Genomic DNA, 19,662 nt, shown 5'->3' on the forward strand with positions numbered 1-19,662 from the left:
GTGGATCAGACTTTAAATATTTGTACAGTGACATAATTAATTTTATTTTAGATATCTATTACAGGATATTGGAGTTGAAAGTAAATATGAATTCACAGTCAGCCAGTTCAAATCAGAAAGACAAGTTTGAGGAAACGCTGATAAAATTGTGTAGAATTGTGCAGTGTAAAACCGTCATTGTCTCACCCTCAAGTACAGCAAGCACAATATGCCACCTTGCAGTTAAATATAAAGAAAATCGAACAAAAATATTTAATGAGATCTTAAGTCAAAATAATGACATAGAACTTCAACTTGTGGTTCACACTTCCATAATTTGGCGTTCCAAACCACTGATTAAGTAGTTTTTAAATTTACATTACCTTTACTTAATAAAAATGCATTTCTATCTGTCAATCTATCTGTCTAAATTATAAGAAGTCCATCATGTGGAAAATTCTCAGCAAAGTCTTGAAATAGTGAAGGATTTGCATAGAAGTAATGTTCAGGAAAAAGTAAAAGAAAAGAGGAAGGATGTCATATGGTAGCAGGACACCTGGTACTGTATGGTTGAAATACCAGTATTGTATCATTGAAATTGTTATATTATTGTAATTAATGAGATTATTACTGTCAGACACCGTCAGAGGACATTTGAGTTTTTCTTACTCCTTTTTATGCTGATGATATAGGAATTTCCAAACTTAAAGCTTTGAATCAGTAAAAATTGAAATATCCAGACTGTCTGCTTTCTCTGTTGACACAGATGGTGTGTCTGTTGAATGTGTGCAGGTATCTTGGTGTTTTCCTCGACTTTACACTTTCACTTGAACCTCACATGAGATCTCTCGCCAAATTTGCCTTTTTTTTTACCTTCCAAACATTGCCACTCTTAACTAAATATACATGATGCTAAAACATTAGATTATTCTTTCACCAGCTCTTGTATTGATTATTATAATGTTCTTTTAATTGGTCTACCAGCTAAAATTCTGAAAAAACTTCAATACATAACAAAACAAATGTATGAAAAATGATCAAAAACTAACATCTTATTTAGATAAGTTTTCAGGCCCTTGGCTAAGGTGCTCCAAGTTGAGTTCAGGTGCATCCTGTTTGCCTTGATTATCTTGAAATCTCTCTAGAGCTTGAATGGTGTCCACCTGTGGCAAATTCAATTGATTGGACATGATTTAGAAAGTGCATGCCAGACCAAAAACGAAGCCATGCGTCAAGACATAGATCTGAGCAAGGATATAAAAGCAGATTTTGAATGTTCTCAGGAGGATAATGGGCTCCATCATTGTGAAATTGAAGAATTTTAGAACCACCAGGATTATTTCTGAAGCTGGTCATCTGGCCAAACTCAGTAACTGGTCTAGAAGGGCCCTGGTCAGGGAGGTGACCAAGAACCTAATGGCAACAGAGACTGGGAAACTGGTCAGGTTTTAGGGCAAGCTGGATGAAGCCAAATACAGGGCAAGCATTGGAGAAAATGTGTCTGCAAGAGACATGGGGCGACTGGGGCTGAGATTCACCTTCCAAGAGGACAAGGACCCTAAGGCCAGCCAAATCTCAATCCAGACCTCAATCCATGACCTTTGTGGAGTGTGCAGACTTTGGTTGTCCTATGAACAACTTCTCCCATCTGAGTTATGAATCTTCCCAGATTGTTCGGAGTTACCATGATTACCCATGATTCCCACTGCTGACCAGAGGAAGATGAGCTTTGTTTAACATTATAGGAAGAGACTCTCTAGGGGAGGATTCACCAAATATTATTGTAAATAATTAAATTCAATTACAATGTGCAGTATAATAACAATAATAATAAAAATATATCATTTGATAATATTAATAATTAATAATTAATAATTAATAATAATAATAATAATATTACTAATAATAATTTAATAATCATTTTGAAACCAGTGTTTTGTATTTAAAAATGTGCATTCATTGTTAGATTAGAAAAAAAATACCAATACAATAAATCTATAGAGTTCCGGTATGTAAAAGCTGACAATATGTTTTTTTTATTTTAATTTGTTCCCATTTTCATGAAGTAAAATTAATCATGGAGTTCTCTGTAGTCAACCTTCCATGTATTATTGTCTGTAATCAGTGACTCCTCCATCTCTTCCTTCTGCTTTTGTGTCCTGAGCTTTTTACTGAATGGACATCTCAAAAACTTCCCACTCTGAACATCACTGTGTCATCGCTTATTATGAACTGATTCGGTACAAACTTCTTCACAAATAGAACCTTTCTGCAGGCCATGATGTACTGTGTATAAATGTTTACATACTTATCACATGTAATCTGATATACTGAGATATCTCCTGATCTCCAGTTCAGTGTTTCAGCTCCCTGAAAATGCTTATCTAAAGATATTTTATTCTTTCACCAGGAAGTAAAACATGAAAAAAGGGGGGTCCTGAGACAAACAAATATTGTGTCCAGGTTATTATTGTTACTTTTACCAACAGAAGTTGATTATTTTACTACAAAAGCATGTCCCGAAGTGTTTAGTCCTCTAATATCACAGCAGTTGTCCAACAATTACAATCTATTTATTGAATTAAAAATGATCAGGAGAAGATAAGGACTATGCCTGTAGAGTCGTCTTATAACCTGAAATTTGTTTATCTTAGTTTGTATTAATGCACTTAACTAGCTAACCAGCTTGCCATATGTTATTACATTATATTAGCGACAACCTTTTAGCCTTGTTAATGAGGTTATCCAGGTCAAAACAAGGGAGCTTTGGTGCTTTTATTTACCCAGTGAGTTAACTAATGAATTAAATATTTGTCCACCCCTGATGTGTAATTACTTTCTTAAAGCTTAATAATAACAAGACAGCTTTTAAGCACTGTCTAAATTATAAGAAGTCCATGATGCAAACAACTTTCAGCAAAGTCTGTGAATAGTTTAACAATGTTCAGGGAAACCAAGAAGAAGAAAACAGGAATGATGTCATTCTGTAGTAGGAAGCTCAGTACTGAGTAATGGAAAATTTCCCTCACACAGATCCTGCTGTCTCTCAGTGTATATATAATATGGAGAGCAGCTCACTCATCCAGCACTCGACTCCTTTCTCCTGGATCTCGAACTCTCACTCCGGTCCGTCTATGTGTGAAATCAGACTTTCTGCTAGAATGAGGAACCTGACAGCTCTGCTGTTTCTGCTGTCGCTCTGTTCTCTTCATCTGGTGTCTAGCGGTGAGTATTAAATCACCCTGTTAATACTGTGCACCCTCGTTTTCCCCTCCTAATATCAAGTGTTAAAGCAGCAGAGAATGTTTTTTATCGAATGAGAAATGAGCTGCTACAAGCTAATTTAAAATGTACAAAGCTGAACTTTATGCCGTTATTTGCATTTGTCAGTTTTGAACTTGAATTAGATCCAGTGAAACGTGTACTGCATAGCTTGAATTTGTGTGAAAGGTTTCAAATTAAATTGTATAATAATCATCAGAACTGTGAGTCAAAATTTCTAAACTATACATCATGCTGATCCTTGACAAAGATGTAGTGGTTTGGGAAATTTAATAAAGAAATAAACGGAAATGGATTGTGTCACAAAAAAAAAACGTGTTTGAAATCTTACACACAAATCCATGCCATGACAACAATTTGACCTACTCCAACTTCAAAGGTCAGATTGCAGAGGCACATTTCTCAATTCCAGAGCTTTTATTCATCTTGTACTTTAAAGCGTTTATTGTTTTGTTTGGTAGAAGTGTGATACGAGAGGCTTGATATTTTATTCCTAATGAAAAAAAATCATCTTAAAAATGAATCTCTTTCTGTTGAGTCTGAAATTATAACTGTTTTCTCACAGCTCCCAGCAGTTTTGATTTCAAAAATGAGTGCTGTTCATCCACAACTAACATGAAAATCCCTCTAAATAAAATCGTGACCTACAGAAGGACCAGCAGCAACTGCCCCATCAAGGCCATTGTGTGAGTATCAGCTGCTTGCCACTAGAGGTGTTCTTGAGACTGTATTTTTTTATTGTTTTATCCCAATGCTATTCCCACTCCAGCAATTCTATCTATTTTTTGTTTTTCTTTTGTATGTCATCCAAGATGTTTTCTAAAGAGCTTTGCTTTGTTTCCTGAAATATAAAGAAATTAGAATTTTAAACCACAGTGACTCTGACCAGGTTAAAGCAGGCACACATACCCAATACTCTTGTTTGTTAATAATTTTTGTTTCATATCTCGCCAAGTGGTCGCTACACGCCCCTACACCGTCACTTGCTAAAGCAAACGCATGGTAAAAAACACTCGCTACTACAACTTTTTAGGGGGGTGCTATATGTTCCTGGTCCCTGTACACACCTCTACATGGCACAATATAATCAACATTCACTGAGCATTTTGAGAATTTTATTGAGGACACTGAGAAAGTAATTTAGGTTAATGACATTTTATTGATTTTATTGATGTAGGCTACAGATGTATATACTGTATTTTACTTTACTTGATTGATTCTCCTGTATTCATCCATCACCGTTGTGTTTTCTTTGTGTCACAGCTTTGAGACTAAATTAAAAAAGAAGATCTGTATGGATCCTATGGACAGTTGGGCCAAACGTTGCAAAGCGTCGGTGGATCGTAGAAAAAATGCACCCTCAAATCCAAAACCCTGAAGCTCACCCTAAACAGCATTTCAACACAGAAAACTATTTAAGTTAACTTAGATAACTTATTTAATATATTGTCAAAATGTTGTAATACCTATTTGTATTTCTGAAATAAAAATCTGTTTTTTTTAAAAGCCATTTGTAATTATTGACTCATACTGTATGATCAGCAGCATGGATTCTACTGATATGTTCTGACCTCTGAGCTTTAATGTGACAGTGCCACACAGTGTGTGTGAGATTTCAGTGTTTCCAATTAATGGAAAAATAAAAGTAATTAATTCCACACATCTCTATAGTATATATTTATTTTATGAACATATTCCACCTATTCAAATATTAGTTATCGAATAGTTAACATTAGTTAAATGTTTACAATATTTTAGATATATATTGGGGCCATGGAGTTTTATTATTCCTGGACATTCCACCAACTGAACACATTAGGTCCAAGGCTGACCTGCTGACAGAGAAGAAGAAAGAAACTTCTGGATTATTTATGTTATTACAGTTAACGAGCTAGAAAGAAAATAATCCACAATGTTTTGGGTTTTTTTTTTTTGCATTTTACACTTTGGCTTTTGCATAAAAATCATGGAGTTTGTCCTTTCTCTGATAAATATACAGTATACACAATACACTATTTGATAAGGGTTTATGAGAGTCATTGCTTTACTATTATTCAATATTTGCATATAACTGTAATTTTTTTTTTGTTTGTTTGTTTTTTACAATTCCTCCACACTCTTTGGAGAATCATTGAAACATTCAGTCTCATTTACCAAGCTGGATTACAAACAGATTTATTCATAAATTTGGAATTTGTGAGAAATCCTGTCATTTAAATTTAAAAAAACAAAACGATCGTATCCTACTCGTGTTCCAGTATATGGGTGTGTAAACTTAACGCATAAGAAGACTATCTAATGTTAACCTTGATTGATCAGCTTCAAATCACACAAATCACGATGAGTTACTGCACTTTTTATAGACAGATTACACAATCAAATTTAAACAGCTTGTGTATCTTAATTACACCCACCAATTTAATGAAACATTTGTGAAACCCAATCATTTCATATTAATGGCAATGACTAAATAAATATTAAATATGAAAACAAATAAAGAAAGCAAACAAACATAAATTAATTAATTAAGACAAATAAGATCAGTTATTCAATTAAGACGAAAATGGGTACATTTTCATTTTAAACGATTTTCTTTTCACCTCAATTAATTCACATCAAATTCCCAAGTTATATATATATATATATATATATATATATATATATATATATATATATATATATATTGTTTATTCCCAACAATATAACTTTTACATCTACCTCTGTGAAAGTTTTTTTTTTTTTTTTTTTTTTTTTTTTTTTTTTTTTTTGCTGTTGACTCAACATTTCACCTTTGTGAACTTTGCCTTTTAAGGAGTTTTGTGGGCGTCACCAAATTCAAATCAGCTGTGCCATTCATGCACCTGGTAATTTATAGGTGATTGCCATTCACCAACATATGTACAAAGCAAATCAACGTTTGTGAAACTTTTGTAAATTCCTGGTATTTACATCTATATGTGTTAATCAACATAAAATAAAATGCTGCTCAATTGGGTTATTGATCTGGTGATTGACTTGGCCAGTCTAAATTCTTCCACTTTTCCCCCCGATCTAGTTCTTTGTTGAGTTGGCAGTGTGTTTTGGATCATTGTCTTGCTGCATGATAAAGTTCCTCCTGATTAATTTGGATTTGCATTTCTCTGTAAATTGGCAGACAAAATGTTCCTGTAAGCTTCTGAATTCATTCTGCTGCTACCATCATGAGTTACATCTTCAATAAAGTTTAGTGAGCCTGTTCCAGAAGCAGCCATGCAAGCCCAAGCCATGACACTACCACCACCATATTTCACAGATGAGTTTGTATGCTTTGGATCATGAACAGATCCTTTCCTTCTCAACAATTTGGCCTTTCCATCAGGTTAATCTTGTTTCCAGAACTTTTGTGGCTCATTTCTGTATTTCTTTGTGAATTCCAGTCTGGCTTTCTGATCCTTTCTGCTGATGAGTGGTTTGCATCTTGTAGTATGGCCTCTATATTTCTGCTCTCAAAGTTTTCTTGGGACAGTGGATTGTGATATCTTCACTCCTGCCCTGTGGAGGTTGTTGATGATGTCACCGACTGTTGTTTTTTTTGGGGTTTTCTTCACAGCTCTCACAATGTTTCTGTCATCAGCTGTTGTTGTTTTCCTTGGCTGGCGGTTTCTCTCTTTTTCAGGACATTCCAAATTGTTGTATCGGCTGTGTCCAGTGTTTGTGCAATGCCTCTGATTGATTTCCCCTCTTTTCTCCCATAGACAGATCTCTGATCTTCATGTTGGCTTATCCTTTTTAACAACAAATACAGTCTTCACAGGTGAAACTGAAGGCTAAAACCAAGAGTAAATGTTCACAGCTATTTATTGTTTAAATAGTCAATCTAACAGGACACACCTGGGTAACAAGAAACACCTGTCAGTCATATGTTCTAATATGTTTACTTGCCTACAAATTGGGTGGTCTGATACAAAATGTATTATGTTCTATGTTGTTTAACACATCTACGTATAAATACCAGGAAATAAAAGCTGAAATTCTAAACTCTGTTCTGATTTTCATCTTTTGATCTTAAACACAAATGTTTTCAGTTTACAGCAAAAAAAATTTTTAAAAAAATTAAGAATTTGCCTTGCCATTCCAACAGTTTTGGTGGAGACTGTATATGTCATCCTATTTATGTATGTGTGTGTGTATCATGAATAAGTTTTAAATACTCTGGCATACTGAGATGTCTCCTGAACTCTTGATCAATATTTAAACTACCTACCTTTTATCTACTGTTATATTATTCTTTCCCCAGGAGGTAAAAAGGTGGACAAATCAGTAGCCTTCCACTCTGACGTAAGTAAGAAACTTTGAGCGGAACCATACTCAAAATGAAACCCATCCTTATTTAGGGGCGGCTGTGGCTCAGTTGGTAGAGTGGGTTGAACCCACTGAACCCCAAGTTGCTCCTGATGACAAGTTAACACCTTGCATGGCAGCTCTGCTACCAGTGGTGTGTGTGTGTCTATAAATGGGTGAATGAGACACAGTGTAAAGCGCTTTGGATAAAAGCGTTATATTAGTGCGCCATTTACCATTTTATTTCTATTCTATAACTATATACTGTAGAGTCATGCGGTGCTAAGTGTGTTGAACGCAACTTGAGTATGAGCATCAGAGTTATTTCTGATTTCATTAGAGTTTTAACTTCATGTCTATCGTATCAAAGGGAAGTTAATGACTGTTCAGTGATTGAGACTTGAGTGTAGACAGTCTTTAGGTTAATTAAGGAAGAACATCCACAGCTATCTTTAGGGTGTGACATTTCCTTCTAAGCATGGATATGTGAGGAAAAGTCCAAGGGTGCGTCTCAATCATCTCCCTAGTTCAGTAGTAAGGGCACTGATCAGGGAGTCGACCGTTTTAAGGGCTGTCTCAATTGCAAAATCCTTCCAGTGCACTGGAAAATTTGCTCCCTAAAAAATCCCACAATGTACCTCAAAAACCAGGGAGCATCGATGCTCACTATGTTCTCTTACTGGAAATGAAGACCTTTTTGAAGCCTCTCAGCTCGAAAAAAAAATGGGGTATGAACTTTCAACCAACATCAGGCTACAAATGTAAGTAGCTTGTTATCATTGATGTAGCTCTCACATGATTACTTATGTCAACGGTTGTTAGCTTTATTCGTTGTTCTATACAGTATATGGTTTGTTTAAGTGTTTTTTTTTTTTTTAATCCACTAGCTTGCCTATGATTCTGTTGGACATACAGTATTATGACAGAAATACATGTGATTAAGCTAGCAAATTTATGACATTTTGGTCATGTTTTCCAAGTGAGTAGTCATGTTGGCAAAAATTGAGTCATCAGTGTCCCAGCATGTAGTTAGGCAGGGTCCTTAGCAGTGTCCAAACTGGTGTACAACTGATTCACTACCTACTGAACAAGGGAGCAGGTTGAGACATACCCTGAGTAGAAGAAATTGTATGAATAATTATTGAATAATTTTTAAACCTGTGTTTGCACACAAAAAAAAGTCATCCATTTTAATGTCTGGGGGAAAAACGATAAATGGGAATTTTCAATAACCCTTTACACCCATATGTTTAAGCACAAAATATCCTTCCTGTGATGATAATTTGATTATATTAATTTGTGCACATTTCCATGTTTATTGTGTTCTCTGTAGTTCACTTTCTAGGTATTACTGTCTGTATTCAGAGTGCCACCTCCATCACTTCCTTCTGCTCTTGTACTGTGTATACAACATGTGAAACCTCTCAGCTGAGCTTTTCACTGAACAGACACAGAAAAGTCCCAACTCTGTTTAGGAAAGAACAAAGAACAATGTGAACTGATGCTTCCTGAAAACCTTCCTGAAAAACTATGATCTAACACAGTTTCATTTTGTACTTATGTTTACGTAATCTGGCAAACATTTCCTGTTTTATTTCTTAACATATCCAATAGACAAGGAATTATAGTGTATATATGATATAAACACCAGAGTTAATGGTCACAGATTGCTGTATAAACCACTATAATCATACTAAAGCATAAAAAATGGGAGAATGTGTAGAGCAGATGGACAAAAGGAACATCGGTGTCAGGAATTGTAAAGCAATTTATTTTCAAGTGAAATGCAAACATTAACAGTACAACAACTAGGAGACTCAGATGAAATATTACTATTTTGCAGTAATTCAGCTTGTCATTTTTGGAGAAAGAAAGGATTGCGATTTGTGATATGATCCCAAGAACACCATCATGTCCACAGTGAAGCACGCTGGTGGGAGCATCATCATACAGGGCAGCTTCTCTGCAAATGGCGCTGGGCCATTACACATCCTCGAAGGAGACATGAATGGAGCGATGTACTGAGACTTAATAGAGGAGAATTTAATCTCATCAACCAAGAAACTAAATCTGGAGAGACGACGGACATTTCAACAAGACAATAATCTCAAACATACAGCTGAAATAACTCAAGAAGGCCTTGCATGGGACTAGCCGTCTCTTAACCTGAATCCCAATGAGAATTTCTTTTGAAAGTGCAAGTCCATCAGAGAGATCCTTGTACCCTTGGAGAATTGAAGATGATTTGCAGAGAGGATTGAGCCAAAACTGAAACACAATGTTGCAAAAATTTAATTATTTCTTAGGCCTTAGGCCTCTCGAAGCTGTAATTGCCTACAACAGCTTCGCAACAAAGTACTAATGTTGGTCATTTGTGGTGTCCCAATACATTTTCTTTAAACATAAGACATTTTTTGTTCATATTTATAACTACAAACTAAAAAGACATTGTGTTGTGACATTGAATTGGATTTATTAGATGAGATGACAGAGACTTCTAGGACTTATTCACTAGAAGGACTTATTCACTAAAAGTATATTCAATAACAAAAACAAAAGTGTCTGAATATGTATTTTCCCTCACTGTGTATATAATGTAATCCAGCATGCTGTTCCTATTACCCCATCCCCCTCTCGTTTTACTTGTAACATCTGCTTTTTGCCCCATGCTGTCAAATTCTAAGTATTGCTACAACAATACCTCCTCTTTTTTCTGCTCTGGCAGGTTAACTACAAGTGAAACTATTCTGCTGAATATGACAAATGCAAATATGTCAGTTTCACAAATATGTCAGTGCTGGGTGAATTTTCCCTTTTGTTTTTAAACCGGTGTGAACGTCTTAGGCACATTCAAAGAAATGCTGTAAAGCAAACATTCCTCAAAAAATAATGAAAATTCAAATTCTACAGTAAAAAAAAAACCTCTACTATAAAGAGTGAACAGTGAACAGTATTACACTAAGCAAAGTCAATATTTGGTGTTAAAAATGCATCAGTAGTGTTAGAAGTTCAGCAAAGATGAGTCAGTACACAGGAGACCGGTGTTGATCTTCAGAATCTGATGTTTATTACATGCTTCAAGAATCTTCAGATCAGCTTTTCACTAATAAAAGTATAACTTCTGAAAGGTTTCTCTAGATCCCTCTCAAAACGGAGAGGCCAGTGTTGCGGAAATCAATGAACCAAGGTAGCCACTCTTACCTTACCTCCGAGTGCTCCGATGGCCTTCGCACTGCACATGGATATTCACAGAGACATGAATGAATTATTCATGATTTAGAGAACAAAGACATCATTGGTTATAATAAACTTGATTAACATGGATCCTCCTTCTTGTTTGTCATATGAAATGAGTTATTCATCATCATTATAATCTTCCTCTCACATCCCATTAGAGTTGGGGTACTCGATCCCGGACTCGGACTCGAGTCCGGACTCAAATCCAATTATGAATGAACTCGGACTTGTCACACACTCAGGTGAGGTGTGTGACAAGACTCTTGGGTCGGTCTCTCCATCTGCTATTCAATAGAGTATGATAACCTGAGGATAGATTAACATTTATATCAAGTCTTTGATAATAGGCCTGCCAGATACAAGACTGGATCCCTAGGTTGGAGATAATGTCTTAAGGGAAACCATAGAGTTTGGGTTTCATCTTTTTGCAGACTTGATGTGTTGACAAGGTTCTTATGGTCACTCATGATGATGAAGGGGAACTTTGCATCTGACACCATTCGATAAAAGTTGGCAAAGCCAAGGAAGCTCTGTAGTTCTGTGGCTGTTTCAAGACAGGGCCAAGACATTACTGCCTCCAATTGCTCTGGCTCATCTTGAAAGACGTTTTGTGAAACTGATGTTTCGACTTTGACATACAAATTACTTTCAAGATGTTTTCTCAGCACTGTTCATAGCTGTGAGATATGCTCTGCTTCAGACTGAGAGTAGATCAGGATGTTGTCTATGTAAAGAATGTCACAGGAATTCCGAAACTCTCAAAGGATTTCATTAATGAAGGCCTGAAATACAGAGCGAGCATTCACAAGACCATATGGCATCACTTGGTTAGTTTGGTGAAGTCTTTGCCCCTCTTACAAGCTCAACAGAAGATGGGGCCAGAGATCAGGTATAGTGATACTTTACTATTGCAACATTTAATCCTCTAGTCAATGCCAGGCCTGAGTCCACCATCTTTTTCTTTCACAAAGAAGAAGCCAGCTGCTGTGTGTGAGGTAGAAGGGTTTATGTAGTCTTAGGCCAGAGCTTATGAAATGTATGTCCTCCATGGCCTTAGTGTCTCAGAGAGAGAGAGAGAGAGAGAGAGAGAGAGAGAGAGAGAGAGTATCACTTTGAGTTTGTGTGCTTTCAATATGGATGGGTTGAGAGATAGACAGCAATCAGATAAAATTAATCATTTAAAAAATGCTTTACTCTAGGCCTCGAGCTTACCTGGTTTTCATGAAATCAGTGGGTTATGACTGGTTATATTACGTTACTTGTTATATTACAGAGAAAGCAGAAAGCACAAACTCCTATGTACTGAATACTCGAGTCTCATGAATGTTTTATCATATTAAATGTGATTATGAATGGTTAAAACATTTGATGTGTCTTTCATAAAAAAGGAAAAATTGTAATTATTGGCAAATTGCTGTGGCATAAGAAGAATACTATCTCTGACATCAAACTCAGAAACAACTGAAGATAGTCTGTTTGAAAGTTTTTTTAGCATGTTTTTGATTTGTTTTTCTAAATTATTATTATTATTATTATTATTATTATTATTATTATTATTATTATTATTTTATTAGCAGATAAAGGAATCTTGCCTGTAATCCTAGCATCATGAGTCAGGTGTGAGTCAGAGTCTGAACTCTATTTTGTTTGAGGCTATGTTGTTATTAATGTCGTCCTGGTTCACCAGACGCTATGGTCACGAGCCGCTGCAGGTCTGTTCATCAAATTTGTGTGAATGAAGAGGCTACGGAGCCCCTGAAGTGACCTGTGCAAATATATACATATATGTATATACATATATGTATATACATATATATATATATATATATATATATATATATATATATATATATATATATGTATATATATATATATATATATATATATATATATATATATATATATATATATATATATATATGTATATATATATCACAGAGACTTTTACATGCACACGAGAAACTTTTCACGAGAGCACCAAAGTTTCTTGTGCGCACGCAAAAGTCTCTGTGATTTTATATTTTTATTTTATTTATTCATTTATTTTTTTACACAGGTCACTTCAGGGGCTCCGTAGGATGCAAAAGAAAGAAACAGATTTTTGCTCTTTTATTAAGAGTTTACAGCCATCTACAGGCACAATAGTGAAACTACTGGATCTGTTCAAGCGCAACAGAAAATCCAACTTCAGCCGCGTACTGAAGATACTCGTATTTTTAACATAACATTTACTTAATACAATGAATAATTACTGCGCTTTAAAGAAAAGAAACTAATTATTTTCATTTAAAAAGAGGGACATTATTATATGGATGGATGAATAGACAGACAGACAGACAGACAGACAGATAGATAGATAGATAGATAGATAGATAGATAGATAGATAAAAAGATACATAGATAAACAGACAGACAGATAGATAGATAGACTCACAGGCAAACAGACAGGCAGGCAGACAGACATACAGATAGATAGATAGATAGACAGACATACACACAGACAAACAGACAGACAGATAGATAGATAGATAAATAGATAGATAGACAGATAGATAGATAGATAGATACTTTATCAATCCTGAGGGAAATTGCTGAGTAAAAATGAATAATGAAAGCAGTAAAAGTTGACAAATATATTTTCCACAAAGTATCAAAAATGATTATATATATATATATATATATATATATATATATATATATATATATATATATATATATATTCATAATAATAAATGAAAACAAAAATATAACGTAAAAAAAATATTTAAAAAAAATTATGGAGCACAATTATTACATTTACATTGACGTACAACCTTCTTTAATACGTTTAAGTTCTATTCAATAATTTTATCACACTAATATTAAAACCTCCGAACAGTGACGTAAACAGCTTCCGCATTTGAAAACTTCAGTTCCCACAATGCTTCGCACGAGTAGAACTGCGCGTGCGGCTTGAAGTTGCATGAAATCTTTCACATCGTACACCAATGAGCTCTATAGAAGGAGGACTGCTTTATTTTATTTACCCTACCCGTATTCAAGCAAACCCCGCCTCCAGCACTGTGATTGCTCCGGGGTATCACGCCTCCTGTACTGAGATTGGCTAGAAAGATTGGCCCGCTTCCGGTAAAGGAGCGGTTAACGTTTCTATAGTAACAGCGAGGCCTGTGATTAGCCGAACTGGCATCTGCACAAGTTTACAATGGGCGTTGTTCTTTTTTTAATTAACTCTTATTATTTTAATCTTGACGATATGGTATATTTACTAATTTTACGCTGAAAGCTGCCAAGCAAATTTTTTTCATGGTTTATTTTTTAAAACAATGACGACACATTACACACTGAACATTATCAGACGTCAATGTTAATAACAAATAATTTAATGATCTACCAGTAGTAAAGTAAGTATTTAATCTGATTAAAAGAGCGCAGTCTTTCTGAATCCTTAACGGTGGCCGAAGCCCATTCATTATATTCGGACTTCCGCAAACATTGATGACATCACCAACTCCCCAGCGTAGGAGGCGGGATTCTACTTAGGTAACCAATCCGTACATAGGAGGGCGTGGCTTGTTTGAATACGGGTAGAGAAGCATAACGTAAGGCGACAATCGCCTTTCCCCGAATGCTGTCCGTTGCTCGCATCCCCCGTTACATCTCCTCCTACATTCAGCTCACCAGCCTTTGATCTGATCTGATCTGATCTGATCTGACCCAATCTGATCGGATGTGTCAGAGCCACGTTTGATCCTGATAGAAAAAAAAGGCATCGCTCTGTTCTCTTTTATTTTTTTATGCATTAATTATCAGGACGGAGCCAGGGTGGTGTCACGGTACTACAATGATTGAAAGACCAGACTCGGCTGTTTCCAGCGTTGCGGTGAGTATACAGCTTTGTGCATCGTATACACGTAATAAACGTTTTCTTCTGTAAATCATACAACAGCTCATTAATTGCATTTCCATAGTGGTGCATTGCATCTCATCATCATCTCAGTCTCATGAGCTCCTGAGAGCGATTCCTGATTATTCCAAATTTATGTTAACAATAAAACCCGAAAGGCTGTAGTTTAAACAATGACACCTTTCACTAAGTATCTTTATCCTTTTAAAACTACTTTCTTTCATGACTGCTGCATCCAAAATACATAAAACATACTACAGTACTAAACGATTTCACACACATTCTGCCTTTTTAGTCGTTTTTAAGCGCCCTGTTTTGACCGAACCTACTTTTTAATGGTTTAAAAGCATATTTAAAACCTTATAAATGTTATTCAGTGGTAAAACCTGCAACTCTTCTTTCTGCATATTCATATTTTCGTACTTAAAACTGAATATAACGCCAGACAGAGCTACCGTTAGTTTCTGCGTTGGTAATGGAGCGCGAGAGCACAATTTAACAATTTTAAAATCCAGCATTTTCATTATGACTATTTTATATTAGACCACTACTTGTATTTAATTGGTTTTCCAGGTTTGCAAGTTGCAAACCTGAGTTTTTATTAATATAAAATGAGATTTCTGTGCTGTATTAGGCACCAGACAGTTTTATTCTATTGTTCCTATGTACCTATAAAACATCTTATGCATATATATATATATATATATATATATATATATATATATATATATATATATAATTTTATAGGCTTAAATTAAATAAGAACCTAAATATAAAAAAATTAAACAAGGCTCACACATCTGTTTCGTAACAAAACATGCACGTTTATTTTGGCACTTCCATCAGTGAAACAAATCCCTACAGCCTATAAAACTTTGAAAGAAATACCAGTAGGACAGTAACCAAAATAATATGTTAAAAATCTAAATATTAAAAACAGTTAAAAAAACATTACTTTGCAGTAACAACTTCACGTGCTGGGTGACATGCCTGGAGTTGGCTTCTGAGATAGGCTAGTGTTTGCCTGTTCAACGCTTTTTTCCCCACAAAGCTGACATATGTCTTCATCCAAATTTTTTGGTTCACATCTCTCGTTAGGCACGAATCCGAAATGTTCGCAGATCACCGATGTAACGTTTGGTTTCACAACAAAATCCACCGCAGAACCCGAAGTGAAATCGCGGAATTCTCCTGACTGGATTTTTCGGCTCAAACAAACCCGCGCCAACTAACAGACAACACCATATAAGGCTTTTGCTTATGATTACGTAATTTTTGTATTAATATAAAATCTCCCGCTATATGGTAGGCTATGCATGCAAATTAATATGGCAAATTACAAAACGTTGTACTTTGTACTTGTCATAATGCCCACTCAAGCAGAAACATTAACATGGCGTGTGGTGTTACACTACCATAGGTGGCGTTCCACCACAGCAGTGGTAGTTTGCCACACCAAAAAAGGCCTAGTCCTTCAAGAGGAAGAATAGGTCGAGGCTCACAAATCTGCCAACAGATGCATCAGAGAATAATCCAACACTTTGAGAACAACATTCCCCAAAGACAAATCTGTAGGATTTTGGGCATTTCACCTTCTACAGTGCACAATATATTTAAAAGATTCAAGGAATCCAGTTAAATCTCAGTGCGTAAAGAGCAAGGCCAAAAAGCACCTCTGAAGGAACGTAATCTCCAATCCCTCAGATGTCACTGTCTTAAAAAGAGTCTTAAAAATGAGTCTTAAAAATGAGTCTGTAATGGATATCCTGACATGGGCTCGGGAATACTTTGGTAAACCTTTGTCACTCAACACCATTCACCGCTGCATCCACAGATGCAAGTTAAGGCTTTACTATGCAAAGCAGAAGCCATACATCAACACTGTCCAGAAGCGCCGCTGACTTCTGTGGACTTAGTCTCATCTGAGACGGACAGTAGCACAGTGGAATCGTGTTTTGTGGTCCAATGAGTCAACATTTCAAATAGTTTTTGTACAAAACAGCCGTTGTGTTCTCCGGGCCAAAGAGGAAAAGGACCATCCAAGCTGTTATCAGCGTCTCTCATGGTATGGGGGTGTGTCAGTGCCCATGGCATGGGTAACTTGCACATCTGTGAGGGCACCATTAATGCAGAAAGATATGTACACATTCTGGAGCAACATATGCTGCCATCCAGAGTAGAACAATGCCAAACCACATTCTGCCCGGATTACGAGCGCATGGCTGTGTAAGCACAGAGTGCAGGTGCTAGCATGGCCTTCCTACAGTCCTGACCTGTCTCTGATTGAGAATGTGTGGTGCAAAAAGAAGCACAAAATAAGGCAACGAAGGCCCCGTACAGTTGCGCAGCTGAAGAAATGCATAACGGATGAATGGGGGAAAATTCCGCTTGCTAAACTTATCCGTCTGGTGTTTTCAGCACCCAAACACTTAATAAGTGTTATTAAAAGAAAAGGTGATGTTACAAAGTGGTAAACAGTCAACTGTCCCAACTTTTTTGGAGTATGTTGCAGTTATCAGATTTGAAATGAGTGTATATTTTCAAAAATAAATTCACAAAGTAGAACATCAAATAATGTGTTAATAATGTGTTTTCAATATAGTACAGGGTGAACTGAATTTTCAGATGACTCTTTTTTTTTTTGTATTTTCCATACTGTCCCAAATTCTTTGGAATGGGGGTTGTACATACTTAGGGATAGTTTCAAAATCTGCTGTTCATGAGAGTATTTAATACGTAGGACACACACTTCCTGATTAGCCAAGAGGAGTGGAGATGCATATTAATGAAGGGATAAAGACAGAGAGAGAGGCCTAAAAACTGAGACTTCATCCAGCAGTGTTTCACATCTTAGGCTGGCAGGGAGATGGTCATTTGCCATAATAATAGACTGTAAAATCAGCCGAGTGCAATACTTAAAGAAAGTTAATATAGAACTTATTAGAATGAGCGCATTCATATAAACCTGTGATATGAAGCTGCACTATTGTCAGAGCTGCTGTTATAGTGAATTAATCAACAACTTGAGGTATAACCGACCAATTTCCAATGAAGTGAGCATGTGACCATAATCAGTCAGATTATATAACGCCCACAATTTTATTATAGTAAAAGGCGTGTTATTGATTGTAACTAAGCACATTTTATATGAACGGCGTTAGAACACATTTTTAATAAAACCGAAACTAACAGTAAAATATACAATAAAGGTAAATCCTTTGTTGCAATATTAATTTAATATTGGTATAACAGGTTAGATGTCACTTTGATGATACTGTGACTCCGCCCCCAATCATCCGAACTCACTGCTCATTTGTTATAGACCTGCAGGTTTTTAACTAATTTTTAACTAAGTTTTTATACGTATTAGGCTCCAGCACATTGCAGAACTGATCTAACTCCCGATCTATATTGAGTTCAGTGTGTGTATGTGTGTGTGTGTGTATGTGTGTGTGTGTGACCTATTCATAGCACTGGCCTCTTTCTCCGCTTCCCTCTGGGCATTTTCCACACTGTTCATCCTAAAAGCGCTCTTACATAAAACCAACAACATCAGATTCATTAAACCATCACACACACACACACACACACACACACACACACACACACACACACACAAAATGATTACTGCATGCTTTAACAGATTTACGGTGCCTCATTTGCATATCTCCACCTTCTCTGGTTTATCAATAATGCAACAGGAAATAAAACCGTGATGCTGATTAGGAAGTGATATTTTGCTCGACTTCTTTCTTTTGCGTGTTTATTGGTGGGTGAAAAAAGACACACATCAGTAGTCGACTTTCCCACGTTCAATCACCGAGGGTAATAGTGTGCATCGGAGTGAACTACTGTCACGTCTAATCAGAGCTGGAAAGGTTCATCAGCAATCTGATTTGCCCTCTTTTCCCCTCTCTTCTCTTTCTCTCTCTCTCTCTCTCTTCCAATGTGAATGATCAGTTACTTTCCCCTGTGTCCCCTTTTCGGCGAAAAGCAGAGCGGTTCATCACGTTAGCCTCATAGTGCATGTCTCAAATGATAGTAGAGGAGGAGGAGAAAGAAAGTGAGGAGGAAAAAGAAGGATGGAGCGAACAGAATGAGAGGGAGAGCAGGAAACTGGAACACGCCCTGGCAGAGATCTGGAGCGGAATCAACTTCCTCCATGATGCTTTAGACTCCATCATGGATCTGATCCGAAACGTAAATACTGAGATTTGGCGACTTTTCCCCCTTAATACTCGCCCTCTCTGTCTGTTTATCTTCTTATCTTTTTCTTCTTGTCTTTTTCTTCCTCTGTAACTTTATATCTCTCTTTTGCTCTGTTTTTTTTTCTGGTCTCTTTGTCTCTCTACCAGTTTTATCTCTTTCTCTCCTTGTCTGTCTTTTTTTTTTTTTTTTTTTTTTACCACATTTTGTACCTCCATCTCTCTTTCTCTTAATGTCAGTTCTCTTTCCTTTCCTATTTTCTTATTTCTCTCTCTCTCATCTCATTTTCTCTACCCTCCTTTTACCTTGTTCTCTCTCTTCCTTTCCCTCTTTCCAAACTTTCCTTTTTTTATCTTTCTCTATTTCTTCCTATTCTCTCAGCCCTGTTTCTCATCTCATTCTTTCTTTTTGTCTTTTTATATTTGTTTTCTCTTTTTTTTGTCACCAATTACCTCTACCTCACCCTCTCAGAATCATTCCTCATCCTTTCATTTTTGTGCTCTGTGTTTTGTTTTTTTTTGTTTTTTTTTTTTAGTAAGCCCTTGATCCCTTTCTTCCTCCCAAACACCTGTAAACTTAGACTGGGTTTGTCCTGAATTATTTTTTTTTTAGCCCTGCGTGTCCCTCCTTTCTCTTTCTCTCTCTTTGTTCACCTCTTTCTATCTTTAACATCCCCAAGTCTTCCCTCATTACTCTGCTGAACTCCAGTAAACACAGGTCAGAGTCAACCCAAA

The 19,662-nt window shown here is 36.2% G+C and overlaps 1 protein-coding gene across 4 annotated transcripts in view; it reads left to right on the top strand.

Annotated features, from left to right (window-relative positions):
* The first annotated feature begins 14,389 nt into the window (after positions 1–14,389).
* septin15 (septin 15) overlaps positions 14,390–19,662 on the top strand; it is a 38,656-nt gene continuing 33,383 nt past the window's right edge. The window contains exon 1 of one of the 4 annotated variants that reach the window (XM_053631553.1): positions 14,390–14,698. In XM_053631553.1, coding sequence (XP_053487528.1) covers positions 14,660–14,698 — 39 coding nt within the window. In that variant the 5' untranslated portion in view covers positions 14,390–14,659. Of the gene's footprint in view, positions 14,699–18,452; positions 18,923–19,662 lie in introns of those variants that run through there. The other 3 variants (XM_053631554.1, XM_053631552.1, XM_053631555.1) reach the window with 3 other exon arrangements.

This window comes from Ictalurus furcatus, chromosome 8, assembly GCF_023375685.1.
Source record: "Ictalurus furcatus strain D&B chromosome 8, Billie_1.0, whole genome shotgun sequence".
NCBI lineage: Eukaryota > Metazoa > Chordata > Actinopteri > Siluriformes > Ictaluridae > Ictalurus > Ictalurus furcatus.